Below are 14,008 nucleotides of genomic sequence, written 5' to 3'. Positions count from 1 at the left end.
TTAAGTAGCTCAAATCTATGAACAGTTGCTCGAGTGTGCAGACACACAGCAGAACCAAGGATCAATACATGTATTTAAATGCCATTCCCAGCTGTTTAATGAGACGTATGCACACAATCTTCTTTTGGTAAAGCAAGAAGCAGTTCCCAGCATTTGAGAAAAACACAGAAGTTGACACAGCTGATTTTGATGTAAGGTAATTGAGAAAAGTCCATCAGTCCAGTGAAGTGGGCTTGAGGGGCTCAAAACTGTTCTCTCATGTGCAAGAGTGTGCGTGCATGGGAAGACTGCATTTGAGGATTGTGATACTGCATTGGAGAAAATGCCGCGTTTGAAGTACCTGAGAAGGGTCTGGAGTTTGTCTAGAGAAAGGCAGGGGAAGTGAGAAAGAAGAGAAAAAGAGTTCACTTGTCTGGGCAGTTTATACTGTTAAATTATTTTTCACAGTGCTGCCGCGGCACGGCCTCAGCTAAAAGCACGAATGGTCATCCCCTGTCCCCTTCCTGTTTATCACACTCATTTGAAGCATTTCCCGTAACTTAATTTGACACTAACGGTCAAACAGTCTTCAATAGGAAGAAGTGATAAAAGACCTTGAGATGGAGAACGAAGAGGGTTACACAGAACTTAATTTCAAAGCAAGGAAGAAAAGCTCCAATGCAGGTGAGCATATCAATGTTTATGGCTTCAGACTTGTTCTGAAAATAACAAATCTCATATCTGAGTTATCATAAAAACCCACAAATCTGCCGAAATGTTTAGTTGGTGCTACTAAAGTTGCCAATGATAGACAGCAGTATACAGAGAAATACGATGGATAGTAGATAAAATGCAGTACTACTAGTACCAACAGGCTTGGAGTACTGGTACTCATAGTTCCAGTATAAAATGGAGACAAGGAGATAAAGACGTATGAGGAAAACATGAGGCAGTAGTTGGCAGCAAGTTCGGCAGTGGTTAATGGCTCATTAGCCATTAAAATTTTCTCTGGGGATTTTGGTTGGCTTTTATTGTCTTGGTTTGGTTTGTTTTCAGGAATGACAGCTAAGGAGAATCTAAGAATAATTTAAATGAAAACTGTAAGACAGTAACTTACTGTCCAGTAAGTTTTTTCAACAACCTTTTGCGATTTTGTCAAAAGCGTCAGGACCAGCAAAGGGGCAAATGCAAAGATATATGCTGGAAGGCTTTAAAGCTCACCCTTGCTAACCTATATTTTTTTTAAGTCTCCCAAGGAAGAACTTCTCAGATCATAAATACCAAGTCCTCAGAGTAATTAGACACCCAGTTTCCAAAGTGTTAATTAGCTATGATGATCAGTTCCTGAGAAATCCTGGCTGCACATTTATTTAAGAACAATTTTTAACAGTAAAAAAGCAAGACCCAACTCCGGTTACCTGATACAGCAGGATAAACCGCGTGCAATTTTATTGGCATAAATTGTGCCCGTTTTCCTATTATCACAATAACTTAGCTGAGAGCCTGTTCCAATCTGCGGCAAAAGCACAAAACCGAGAAAAAAAATCAGAAAATATGATAAAAACTAATATTTATTTAACTAAGTATTTTCAACAGCCTTTGAAATATTTGTCAAAGTGCACAAAAACGTTGCTGTAATGGAGCTGATTGAACATTTCCACTTAAAAGAAGCAGAACGTCAGGCGAAGTGTATGTGGCACCTCTGTGCAAAATGATGAGAGCTAGAAACCCAGACATGAGGTGGAAGTGTTAGTGGAAATTAGTTTATCATGTACCACGAAGTTCAAGTCGTTTCGTGATTTGAAACACAGCTCCATGCATTACATTTTTGAAATAATAGTGTAGAAGCAGAGAACTTTTCAAACAGCTGATTCACATCTGATCTGGACCACCAGCATTTGAAATGCAATGGCTTTTAAAGGATACTTCCACGGGGTACTTCCTGATCTTATTTACTAGTTATGGAACAAGTTCTCTACAAGGTACAACATTTTGGTACCCTGTTTTCTCTTCCAAGAATGGCCATTTCCATGAAATGGAAAATCACCCTTCTGTTATTCTCTGACTTTATTCCTGGGCCCCAAACCAAGGGAGGTTTACATGTAAAATCTTTTTTTCCTGTGAAGTTAAGTTTGGACAAAGTGAACAGTGTATTGCGCCTTGGTCTTTCTAGAAGAACATTCAGAAAGATTTTCCTGCAAACACTAATGTTAGAATGCTTGGAAGAAAAATTAACCTGACATTTCCTACTTAGCTGGGCAACTTCTAACTGTTCTCCTCCTTGCTTCGAGGAATCCTTTGAGGCATCATAGAACATCTTTTATGCCTTGGCTACTTTAAAGATCTTTGCTGCATTGCAGCCTAGAGTAACTATATCACTACCCCTTCCAAGAGCACATTGACAACCCTCTGGAACGAGTGCAGCGGAGGGCTCCTGAGGTAGGTAGTGAGCTGGAAAAGTTACAGAGGAGGAGAGGCTGAGACAATTGGCTTTGTGCAGCCCTAAGAGAAGAAAGCTGAAGGGAGTCTTACTCTTCTCTCTAACTACTGAATGGGAGGGTGTAGAGAAGACAGAACCAAACTCTTCTTGAAGGTGCACATCGAAAGACACGATTTGGAACATGGAAAATTACAATTTGGTACAAGAAAACTTCTCTTACCGTGGTGGTGGTCAAACACTAGGACAGGAGCCTGGAAAGGCTGTGGAATCCCCATTATTGGAGATATTTAGAAATGGACTGCACAAGGCCTTGAGAAACCTGCTCTAACCTGAGTCACAGGTTAGTCAGGAGGAGTCCAGACTAGATAAGCTCTTGAGATTCCTTCCAGCCTACATCATTCTGTGATCCTGTGCCAAGCTATGTAGAAATCCTGAAATGCAGTGAGTGAGCAGAGAGAGCAGCGGTTTCACTAGGAAGTGGCATGGCAGGAGTGTGACAGTCCTACAAGAATAAATTTTAAGATTGTTTGGTAATATTGAGAAGGAAGATTCAACATTTCCAGGCTTCTCTGAGTCTAATTAAGAGTAATTTTGTTTGAGTTGCAAGGAAGCTCAATTTTGCATCTCTATTCACTGACCTTAATCAAGCATCCAATCTCCAAAGAATCCCTGTTTAATGCACTGCCTCTTAATTTTTTAAACATTTTGTAGTAATTTTCCAGTTGGGATTGTCTGAACATCAAGGACTGAATAAAAAAAAAATCTCCAAATCATAATGTGGACTTTTCTAAAGGCCTTTGACTTGGCATCCATTGCACAGATGATAAAACTAGTGGGTCCTGGAGTTACGGGACTACTTGCTAGTTACTAATTTTCAGAGAAGCTACTGGCCCTTTCTTGATTGACAGCGTTGGTATTCATAGCCCTAGAACCTCATTTTTGTTCGTACATGTTATATACATGTCTTTCTTTGCAACTGTTAGAAAATTCGGTTCTTCGTCTTTCACTACGTTTGTGAGGTTTTCTTTAGCAGTGTTAAGTGTTTGCTGTGGCATCAGACAGTCTTAATGGTATCTGCAAGTGACATCCCCCTGCTATGAAGAAGCAGAAACTGTTCAGTAGCTGTGCCACTCAAAAGCTCAAGTGGCAAACAGTGAGGACAGCATGAGAAAATTCAAGCCCCCCAAAAGTTTTCATAAATGAAAGCTTATTACACTCAAGAACCACTTGATATGCAGGAGGCAACTAGAAGGCAAAAAGCAGCTGCGACAAAGCACACGGCAAAATGAGAGTGTTGGATGTTCTGTCTAGAGAAACCCAGATTTATGTCCTGGGTAGCATCTCATGTTGTGTTTTTAAAACCCTCTTATTTCTTGCAGAACTTCCCTCTAATTCTTCAGGCTTGCGGTATCTTGCTGCTCTCTCAGGATTTCTGAATGTTGTATTTCTGGGAGCTGCGATCACATTAATTCAGCAATGTGAGTGACCAAGTGAAGTGTTTTGCTTTCATTCCTGTCAATTAATGTTTTGCTTTAATACCTGTCAATGAAAGGTATTAACCCTTAACTTGCATGGGTTTGGGGTGTTTGAAGATGGTTGGAGTCTTTTTCACTTCTTTCACATCCATTGCATGTTTGGGGTGTATGAAGGTGGTTGGAGTCTTTTTCACTTTCCCATCCCCCAGTCTGAGAGTTCCTCCTCTTCCTTTCAAAACCAGGACAAACCACCAAGGTTTCTAGCCAAAGAATCCATCCATCCACCTGCCCATCCATCCATCAGTTTGGAAAAGCTCTTTTAATAATCAAATAAAGATGTGTACCTCTGAGTTTATAAATGTAGCCTTTGCACTGTCCACAGAGTTTGTGCATAAGCACTGGGTCGCTGCCAGCATTGATCATGTGCAGTCAGAGCTTACCTACCCAGCACAGATGTATCCCTGAGCATCTAATCTTAGAGATCAGAGAGAAATGGCTGCAGCTGCCCTGGCCAAGCAAGTCGGAAAAGTTATTAGGTTGCCATCAACAAACTTCTAAATATTGATCAAGGAATCTAATTTTAGTTTCCTCCTTTAGAAAATCTTGGCCTGGTAGTCCCAATGTCCAGCCTGCTTCTGGACATCACAATCACTTTGCACCTCAAAATTACTTGAGAACCCAGGAGAAAATGAGAATTCAGAAGCAATTCTGGTCATGAGTATCCTGCAGAGTCAGATGTTCTCCCTTTCTCTGGATGTGAGTCCTACCCTCTCACATCAACACATTTTTTTTCTGAAATAAGCTCAGTACAAATTTCAGGAACTGAAAAATCAAAGGCACAACCGTGTTATTTGAAAGACAACTGTTGCATACCATGTTGTCAAAAGCATCATAATAATGGACTTTACACTGGCTTTGTGAAGCCGGTCACCTCAGGTATTTGTTTCATGTATGTGATTTGGATGCTTAACTTTCCACCTACCATTCATAGGAGACCTGAAAGGACAAATGAGCAATCCGAATTTCCACTTAAAGCTCCTACCCAGGGAAAAATACTATGGGGTTTCTATACAGTTCATTTGTGAGCTTTACATTAAAATGTAGTTGATCCTTGTCCAGGTGACTTGCTATCAAGTGACACATGGAAGCCCAGAGAAAATCTTTCCGAAAGTGACAGAATCTTTGAGAAAGATCTTCATGAAAACAGTTTACTGACTACATTAAAGGAAAGCTTATGCATGCATACAAATGGTAAGGAAATAAAGTCTCGCTCATAGTAGCATAAATGGTTTGAAGCTCTTGGAAAGATTAATATAAAAATAAACACCTGCACAAAGGAACTGGCCTTTAGATATCAGAATAAGCATGTTTATATTTAGAAAGGTGTATAAAGTGATCTATTTTATAGTTTCATCCTTGAAAATTTTAGTTTAAGCAAAACATAAAAGTAGAGCAGCGTTACTAAAGGTCTTTGTTATTTCTCCATGGGTACCATTGAATTGTACTACTCCCCGTGATTTCAGCAGAGCTGGAATTTTATCCATGGCCTTTACCTCAATTATTATGTAAAATATTTAGTAAAATTATCTAGCGTTTTGAAACATTTAAAGGCACAAAGTGATCCCTAATCAAAGAATGACTATCCTTATTACTACTGTAAAGCAGGGACAATGTGCTTTCTTAAAACGAGCTATACCATCACAATTTCTGCCCCACTCCTGGCTTAAAGCTTCTTACTCTTTTATTCAAAAGCCCCATATAAAGCAGGAGCCAATAACAGTTATATGAGTTGTAAAAAAAAAAAAAAAAGTGATAAAATCCTTTCTCCCCAAACTCTTCACAGACTCCAGATGTGAACTCTGCCCCATTGGCTGGAAGCTGCATTATGGGAGATGTTATTTCTACTCAGAAACTCGTGACACCTGGGAAAATAGTAGAAAGTATTGCTCAGGAAGAAAATCTGAGCTCCTGATTATAGAGGATGAGACTGAAATGGTAAGCTTGTAAGGCACTCTGTAGTTCAAATACCCTTTTTACTTACACTTTGTGAATCGCACTGCAGCTTTCCATGTATTTTTAGAAGCCATTTCTAATCCAGATATGCTTATAAAAGGCATCATCAGTGGTAAGTACACTGATGATTGGCTTCTGCATGTTAAGAAATATTTGTGCCAAAAAGACCAGTAGCCTATGTTTCATTTAAATAGATGCAATGGTATGCCTAGAGTTCATCTCCAGCAAGAAGCAGCTGGTATTTAGAATAGTAGAATAGTAGAATTTAGAATTTAGAATTAGTATATATAAGGATTCCTGCATGTTTTATCCCAAATCAAACCTTTTCAGAACTTAGCTGTCATAAAGGCTGTTACCTTTCTTTTGTGGAACGGAGCTGTTTCTCTATGCTTTGTACATTTTTAAATGTCAGTACCAGATCTGCAGCAATAGAAAGAACAGTTCTGTGGACCAAACCCTAACCTGTAGAGTGTCTCTTTTGTGCTACTGATTTTGCTTAAAGGTGACCAGGTTCAGACAGTCAATTCTAGAGCCCCCAGGAGAATGAGCTGGCAAAATGATCATCTCCCTTCCTTGTTGGGGGGCAAAAGAGGAGATAGCTTCACCTATCTGAGATAGCTTCAGCCTGATCCTCATCTAAAATGTGCTAGTGGAATGGGCCTGGAATTTGAACTGGCCAGGAGCCGAAGGCAAGTTCCTTGGTTGCTCCATTTACCAGTGTTAGCCACAGAATTGGGTGTAGTTGAGAACCTGAACTGATTTCCATGTGGTTGTTTTTTTTCTTCTTGGAATTCCTTGGAAACATTCGCTGGAATCCTTGGGCATGAAAGCCTTGCTGTTTTTAAAATATTAATTACCACTATAAGTTACTGGTGCTGGAGTTTTATGAAGTGTCATTATTATGAGAGTTCAAAGATGTACCTCTCTCTAGGATTTCTTGAACAAACTGAAGAGTAAAGACATTGGCTTTGTTTGGACTGGTTTAAGCTTTGATGAGGAGGAAGGAAGATGGGTATGGCTCAGTGATCCCAAACACCCAGGGCACAGGTAGGTTCATTCTGGAGTCAATCTGTGCTGGCTTCCGTGACGTGTTCTCCACTCGCTGTGCCTGGCCTGTTCAGACATTAAACGGGGAGAAAGTGGTCGTAAGATACCAGGGCCCATACCCTTTAGGCAGTTAGGCATTTCAGCCTATTCCGATTTTTCTCAGTACAGAATTCTGATCAAAACATGCATCATTCCTTGACAGGTCTCCGAAAAGGAACTAATTTTATTAGGAAGTGCCTATGCTGTGTAAACTTTTTACTTTCCACTGCATCGCGTAGGGAATCAGAGAAAGGGCGAAGCTTACTAAACAAATAAAACCTGTGTGTATGTCAGGGAATCAAAAGAATGACAGCATAAAGACAAAAAAATCCAGTCTTTGTGGTTTCACTCTTTGTATATGCAAACAAATTTTTTCAATGGGCTTCATATCCGTGTATTGTTTGGCTCTTGCAGTTTTACAATAAAAGGAAGGAAGAAAGAAGAAAAATGTGCCGCCTATAAGTTGACAGAAATGCACGCTGATAACTGCTGCTCCCTATACAAGTGGATTTGCAAGAAGAGTGCAGTCCTTCTGGGTATCTAAGATATTGTAAAGTTAAAGTGAATAGGATCTTTAAAGGTTCATACCCCTTTACAGTGGGTAAGATATCTGATGTAAAATGAAGGAGAAATTGTTGACCCAAATTGTGATTAATGAATGTATTGTGATTCTATTTGTGATTGAAGTCCAGGAGGATTTCAGGCTTGTGTCTCTCTTCTTTTCAGGATGAAGCTATAAAATCTCTGCGTCTTTGTGCAGACTGATGCATTGCCCCTTAGAGCTATTAATATAAGCAGTTTACTAATTTTAAGTAGATTATAAAGTCTATGAGTTATGTAATCCACAGGTAAAATGAGGGTTTTTTTACCAGTCTGGCAACTAAATTATGCAGCAGGCAAAAAGTTGCTGTTGCTACTTACTTCAGGTGAAGAGGTGATAATCAGTGCTATGCACTTAAATGAGCCTGCAGATCTCACCATTGGAGATCCAATATGGGAAGACAGCATAACTCCACACAACAGAAAGTCAAGATCCAATATTTTTGCCAAAAAGTGCAATTTCATGTATGTCATTCAGTGTTACAGAATTTAGCGGTGAAAAAAACCCATAAATACCTCTTCAGTTCGGACGTGAGATTTAATTGCCTGATATGATGTCCTTGTTCTATTAGCATGCTAGAAATGGCAAAATCATATTTATGGGCCTAAAAGGCTATAAGCCTTCCTTTTGTTAGTCCTCTTCACAGACACTTTTTACAAGTCAAAAGTGAACGTTGCAACCCTCCTACATCTCGAAGCTTGTGATCAGGACAAGGCAGCAGGTCTGAGAGATGTTTGCTCTGTTCTGTCTGATCTTACCTCGAGATAACTTGAACAGATCTGACAGTAATCTATAGTTCTTCATTGTTATGTATAACCATAACATACTAAACATTTGATTTGTATAGATAAGAAAAATCAGTACAATGATTAAAATGATGACTCTAGGATGTAAAGTCAAGTTCCAAACTCTTCTAGTTGAGGAAGATTTCTCTGAGAGGCACTTCTACCAGGACTGGTACACTGCATTTTGGACTGTGGTAGCAATGTGGGTTACTTGGTGGTTTGTTTGGTGTACATGTGGCTTTTGTACCACATGTCAGACTTCAGGTGTAAGAGTGGGGTGCTCTAGCATTTCTGGCAATTGTTTGAAAAATTGTTGAAAATTGCTTGGCAATACCTAAAGGCATTGAGCCTAACACAACGTACAATTGCAATGATTCCTGTGAGCTGAGTGTTGCTTCTATAGGTATGATTGTAATTAAAACCACATCCTTCAGCAGATGTTACTTTACTTACATATCCATTATCAGATAAATTATACACAATGAGATAATTTACAATAATTTGTGGGCACTTGATGAACACACAATTGCAATGGCATTACACATTTCTGACATTGTTTGGCTAGCTCCTTGATAACAAAAAGTCTTTTTCATAAAATTGGTACATGGTTCTATGTCATACTTCTATGCATTTTTTTTAATAACTCTGTAATTGAGGAAATTCTGGTTTCCACTTTTATTTCTATACTTAATCGATTAAGCTTTGCTTTTTATAGCACTTACTTAAACTGTTTTGTAAACTCACAGCATCACATCCATGTATATCTTTGTTGCATAGACAAACATCATGTATTAGTGATAATGATCACAGTTATTAATGGGAGACATGTTTATCTTCATTGAGAGAAATGGGGTTTCCCTTGCTTGGAAATGGGAACACTTTACAATTGCTTCCATTTTTCCCCATTATTCATGGATGAATGTGATGGTCTTGATTTTAACTTCAACCATGGGAATTGACTAAAAAATCGCAGCTTTGTATCTTTGCCATTTCATATATATATATATACACAGCAATAAAAAGAAAGCTAAACCAGCTAAACCAAATCAATACAACCTGTAAGTAGTGATACCCTTAGGGTTGAAATGGATTGCTTGTTCTTCTGTACTACTCTCTTTTATCCTTCCTTGCTTTTCCATATGCAAGGTCCATACAACATTGGGCACTCCTACTAACACCTTGCTTCACACTTACCCTCCTTGTCCAGTTCCACCACTGCAGTCCACTATTAGCAAATGTTAACAGGCTGGACTAATTCCAGTGTGCTATTATCCCCTTTTCTCATTTCTCATAATCCTCCTTGCTTGCTCAATCCCTTTTGCTAATTCTATCCAAGCAATAGTTAATCTCACTGCTCATTCAGATTCACTGTTTGTTGTTCAGGATAGATTCGTATATCTCAAACATGGTGCTTTTCTTTAGTTTAACCACCCCTTCAATGCAAGTATCATCATTTTGGGGCCTCATCATCTGTATTATTATACTAATCTGCTCTGAGTCTAATGTGATAGAGATTTGCTCTGTTCTATTCTTGACCATATGTCTGGCCCCTTACGTTTTTACAATGGCTTCAAAAACTAAAGTTTCTCTCAGTTTTTCAGATGGTTCTCTTTTGTGGAATTCTTTTTGCAGTGGGGCAGTTGGTAGTGGATAACTGTACTCCTCCAGACTCTTCCTAGCACAACTGTTCCTTGTCTGGGGTGGATCCCAATGTCGTCTAAGCTCTCCTTAAGATCCCTCTCCTGGTTTATAGCTGTGTTTAGTGTCCTGGGGCTAAGCCATACACAATAACTATTCAAATGCAACCTGGTCATAATTTGGGGCTTGTCTGTCTCTACTGTTTAGAAGCCTTTATCAAAGAGAAGCTGACAACTTTTTCCATGCCAAATACATTTCTACTGTTACATTTGGCTTGTGCTAATGTATGTAATACAATGTGATGTATCCACTTATAATGATCACTTACTGCTGCAAAGATTCCATCTATATCAATTATTCTATCAGTCCACCCAGAAGCTGGAGCAGATGCTCAAGAGGAATTATCTTGATCAGCCATGGTTAAACCCATATTAGCATCTAATTTAAGAAGCCAATTAATATACAGGGTTTTTGCTGCAAGGATCTGCTTTTGGGGCCAAGACTCTTAATTATTCTGGGATGTAATAAGCAGTAATAATTATTTCTTCCCTAACAACTTAGTCCGATTCTGGTTGTGTATTTCTCTTTCTTTCTCTTCTTGTTTGTCTGCCTTCTGTTTTTACAGTAACCCAGGTGGTGATGGGTGATACAGGATTCACTTTGAATACTGGCAGCACCTCAGCATCAAAGGCATGTGGACTTTTAGCCTTATACTTCTCTGTGGAAGGGTCACTATCTTGATCAAACTGTTAATTGCTGTCACCTAAGTCAGCATCGTCATGAGAGGGTGCTTTAGTAAGAGCTGTGTCCATGCCTTGCTTTGCGTGTCAGGCTGCTCTAGAGCGTCAATCCCTTCTAGAGTTTTACTTTCTCAGTGTTTTAACTCAGCAGGCTCCTATTTCAGCTTTTAATTTCACGCCTTTTCTTTTGAAGTCTGAATTTCCTGATCTAGCCTATGTGTCACTGACCACATTGCCCATATGCTGTCTCCCTTGATCTCTTTACAGGAAAGTTTTAGCATTAACACTTTAAAGTTTGCAAACTCTTTGTCAGTATCTGCGTTACAACAATTGGACTCTGAGGCCTTGAGCAACCCCATTCCCAACTCCAACAGTTCTTATAAAATGGAGATGGAGTATAAGCAACATGCTTGCCAGGACCACAGGAACCCAAGTTAGCTGCATTCTGGGTCTTCTGTGACCACTGGAGGCAGCCATCCACAGAAAGGCTTTTAGACAAAAGCTGCTCACAGTCTTTGTTGCACTCAGAGTCTTATTATGGTCAAAAAGGGTATGCACATCTTATATACATAGTCAAGAAGTCATTGTTTGGCTATCTAAAGTTGTAACAGCCTAATCAGAATATAACAAACAAATTATTAGTCCAGTTACAATAATACTGCACAATCCAAATTATCAGAAAAAGCCTCATTAGTAACACATTAAGATTGCTTATACTTCCTAGTAGAGTTTTGTTTGTCATTGCAATGCCCCGTGAGTTCTACATGTATGGTACCTGTCTTCCGTGAGAAGTATATAGAGAGGGGGTGTGTGGAATCATCGGCTGGTGTCCGCCAAGTTGTTCCTCAGGAGGTGAATGTTGTTGGTGGAGATAAGTTTTTTCCTCGACATTCTTGGGTCGAACTGGAGTTGTATTTTCTTTGGTTGCTAACATAATCTGCTGAGTTGCCCTTTTTTCACTGATTCCCAACTAAAGTTTGACTATTTTGTTTCACTGCCTTAGTTAAAGATACATGATAGCCTCTGTAGCCTCAGTCTATGGCGTTAATATTTCTTACTAAATAACAGCATAGGTCAGCTACACCTTTACGGTATGTGGTATTCAAAGAACTAAATAAAAACAAATTATGTGATTGTTCCCTGGCTGCTAGACAACTGCTGTCACAGCTAAATCAAGCTGAAATCAGCTCAAGCCAAGTGCAGACAGCTCCTGCACGGATGAATCAAAGCCTCTCACTTTTCCTAGTAATGTGAAAATCGTATTTACTGGGCTACAGGTCTGCCTTGTGGTTCTTTTCCATGTTGTCTCACAGCTTTTCTGCAGAACAGTGAATAGGCCTTTCCTATGGATGTAGTCTGAATATTGTATGGATGTCAGTCAAAAGTGGTTCTCATCCAAAGACACATGGAGAACTGTAATCTGAACACTTGCTCTTCCTATTTCTACATCATCAGTGTTTTTAAGTGCAGTGTCAACTGACTGGTACACTTGCGAAGTGAAAAAATAGTTGTATCAGGATATCCAGCCAAGCCTGAAGAGCTCAGCACCTTCTTTGCTTTCACTGCTGTGCTAATTTTGCTGGAGCCCAGCAGGCACGCAGACGTACAATGAATCTTGCTGAATAAATGTTATAGCCAGAAGGATATACTATGTTGGTGAGGTTCATGTAGATAACCAAATATTACTGTTAAGGTGCAAAATAAACAAGCTAAATGACAGATGAAGGAAAGATTATTACCTCAGGGTGTGGTTTGTTCCTGTTACAGACTTTTGGTCACATCATGTACACAGCATTTCTAAGAGTAATACAACCAGTGTGGCTGTGCCCAATAAACCAGAAGAATATGAAATAGCTTTCCCATACACGTGGGTAATCGAGATCCCTCTGACCACTTTTTATGCTGCGACAAAGGCAGGCTAAGGAGTCCTGAATCTTTAGGACTTTAGCACAGTGAGCTGCACTTCTCTGTGAAACACCATGTGTTTTCTCCCCAGCCGTCGATTTCTAGCTCCAGAAACCATGCAGTCAGCCTTCTATTTCATAGGAAAGGGTTAGCCTGTCATCTTGCTAGAGCTGTTCCTCTGCAAAGTGTTACATGGCGTTTTTGTAGGGAGCGAGCCTTGCATGGAAAACCAGCCGAGATCCAGGCTTTAGTGCTGAAACTTCTCCAGGGCCTGAGTCGGCCTCTCCGCCCTGTCCCGTGCCACCCCAGCTGGTACCCTGCAGTTCTGCTGACCGCGGCTCCCTGCAGCTGAGAACCGGGCCACCACCTCATATCGCGTGCGGTGAGGTCGTGTATTAAACTCCTCTTCTGCAAGGCGTTTTGGTCACCATTTATATTCTGGGGCTTAAGCTGTTTCCTTCTGTTAGACAAAAATATTTACTTAAACCTTATACAGCATGTTATCAAAAATATAAAAAGTGTGGTCTGCTTAATGGACTCCTGGCTAGTCCTTATAAAAAATTCTGTAAAGACTAAAGCACAGTGTCCACTTCCCACAGAATTACTCAAGTGAAAGCTAGTAACAAATCCCTTAGCTTTGTGTAAGTTGGTCCCAGGATGAACAAGCACCGGTGCTCTACAGAGCTGTAACTGAAAGAATTAGCTTTTGAACCTTGAAATTATATATTCAAGAAAAATTCATTCATAATTGTGTTTCTGCCTCCTGGGGAAAAACGTAGGCGTTGCATACCTGTAGTTTTAAAGAAAGAACGCTAGAGAGCACTGGAAGTTTTGCAGAAGGAAATGTCCATTGTATTCTCAATTGTTCCCTAAACTGGGCTGAAAAACAAGTAGTAAGTAAGGGCTGGAAAGCCCCAAAATGGGTCTCCTGGTCTGATGTTGGCCATATGCCTCTGTGCTCCATTAAACTCCCAGAAAAAAAAAAAAAAAAAAAAAATTACAGAATCATAAAACAACAAATGAATGGGGGAAGAAGGGACCCCTGGAAGTCTCTAGTCCAACCTGCTGCTTATAGCAAGGCTAACTTCAAAGCTAGGCAGTGTCACTCAGGGCAGCTCTCTTGTCCCTGTCGGTTTTAGCCAGCGATCACACAGCCCCTCTGGGCACCTGTTCCAGTGCTGCTCCACTCTCATGAAGGAAGAAATTTTTCCTTCTGTAGCGCTCCAGCTTGTGTCCATTGTCTCTTTTGCGCATCTGAGAAGAGTCTGGCTCCAACTTCTGTATACCCCCTCCCCATTAAGTGGTGGACAGTGGTGAGGAGGGCTCTACAGAGGGATCTGGACAGG

At 40.0% G+C, this 14,008-nt stretch overlaps 1 protein-coding gene across 1 annotated transcript; it reads left to right on the top strand.

The window, feature by feature from the left end:
* Positions 1-599: 599 nt before the first annotated feature.
* On the top strand, positions 600-7,537 carry LOC104621523 (killer cell lectin-like receptor subfamily F member 1). The gene is made up of 6 exons (XM_010288039.1): positions 600-663; positions 3,799-3,897; positions 5,014-5,145; positions 5,738-5,889; positions 6,839-6,954; positions 7,408-7,537. The coding sequence occupies exons 1-6, from the start codon at positions 600-602 to the stop codon at positions 7,535-7,537; spliced, it is 693 nt and encodes a 230-aa protein (XP_010286341.1).
* The last annotated feature ends 6,471 nt before the right edge of the window (positions 7,538-14,008 follow it).

This window comes from Phaethon lepturus, unplaced genomic scaffold (assembly GCF_000687285.1).
Source record: "Phaethon lepturus isolate BGI_N335 unplaced genomic scaffold, ASM68728v1 scaffold5425, whole genome shotgun sequence".
NCBI classification, from domain to species: domain Eukaryota; kingdom Metazoa; phylum Chordata; class Aves; order Phaethontiformes; family Phaethontidae; genus Phaethon; species Phaethon lepturus.
The sequence above is the reverse complement of the archived record's forward strand: the minus strand, read 5'-3'. Positions and strand labels throughout refer to the sequence as shown.

Bases quoted from the DNA above. Each gene is read 5' to 3' on its own strand.
- LOC104621523 (XM_010288039.1), top strand. From the start codon at position 600: ATGGAGAACGAAGAGGGTTACACAGAACTTAATTTCAAAGCAAGGAAG. The intron at 3,898-5,013 runs GTGAGTGACCAA...ATCCTTGTCCAG, and splicing joins GATCACATTAATTCAGCAAT to GTGACTTGCTATCAAGTGAC. The intron at 6,955-7,407 runs GTAGGTTCATTC...TGGCTCTTGCAG, and splicing joins CCCAAACACCCAGGGCACAG to TTTTACAATAAAAGGAAGGA.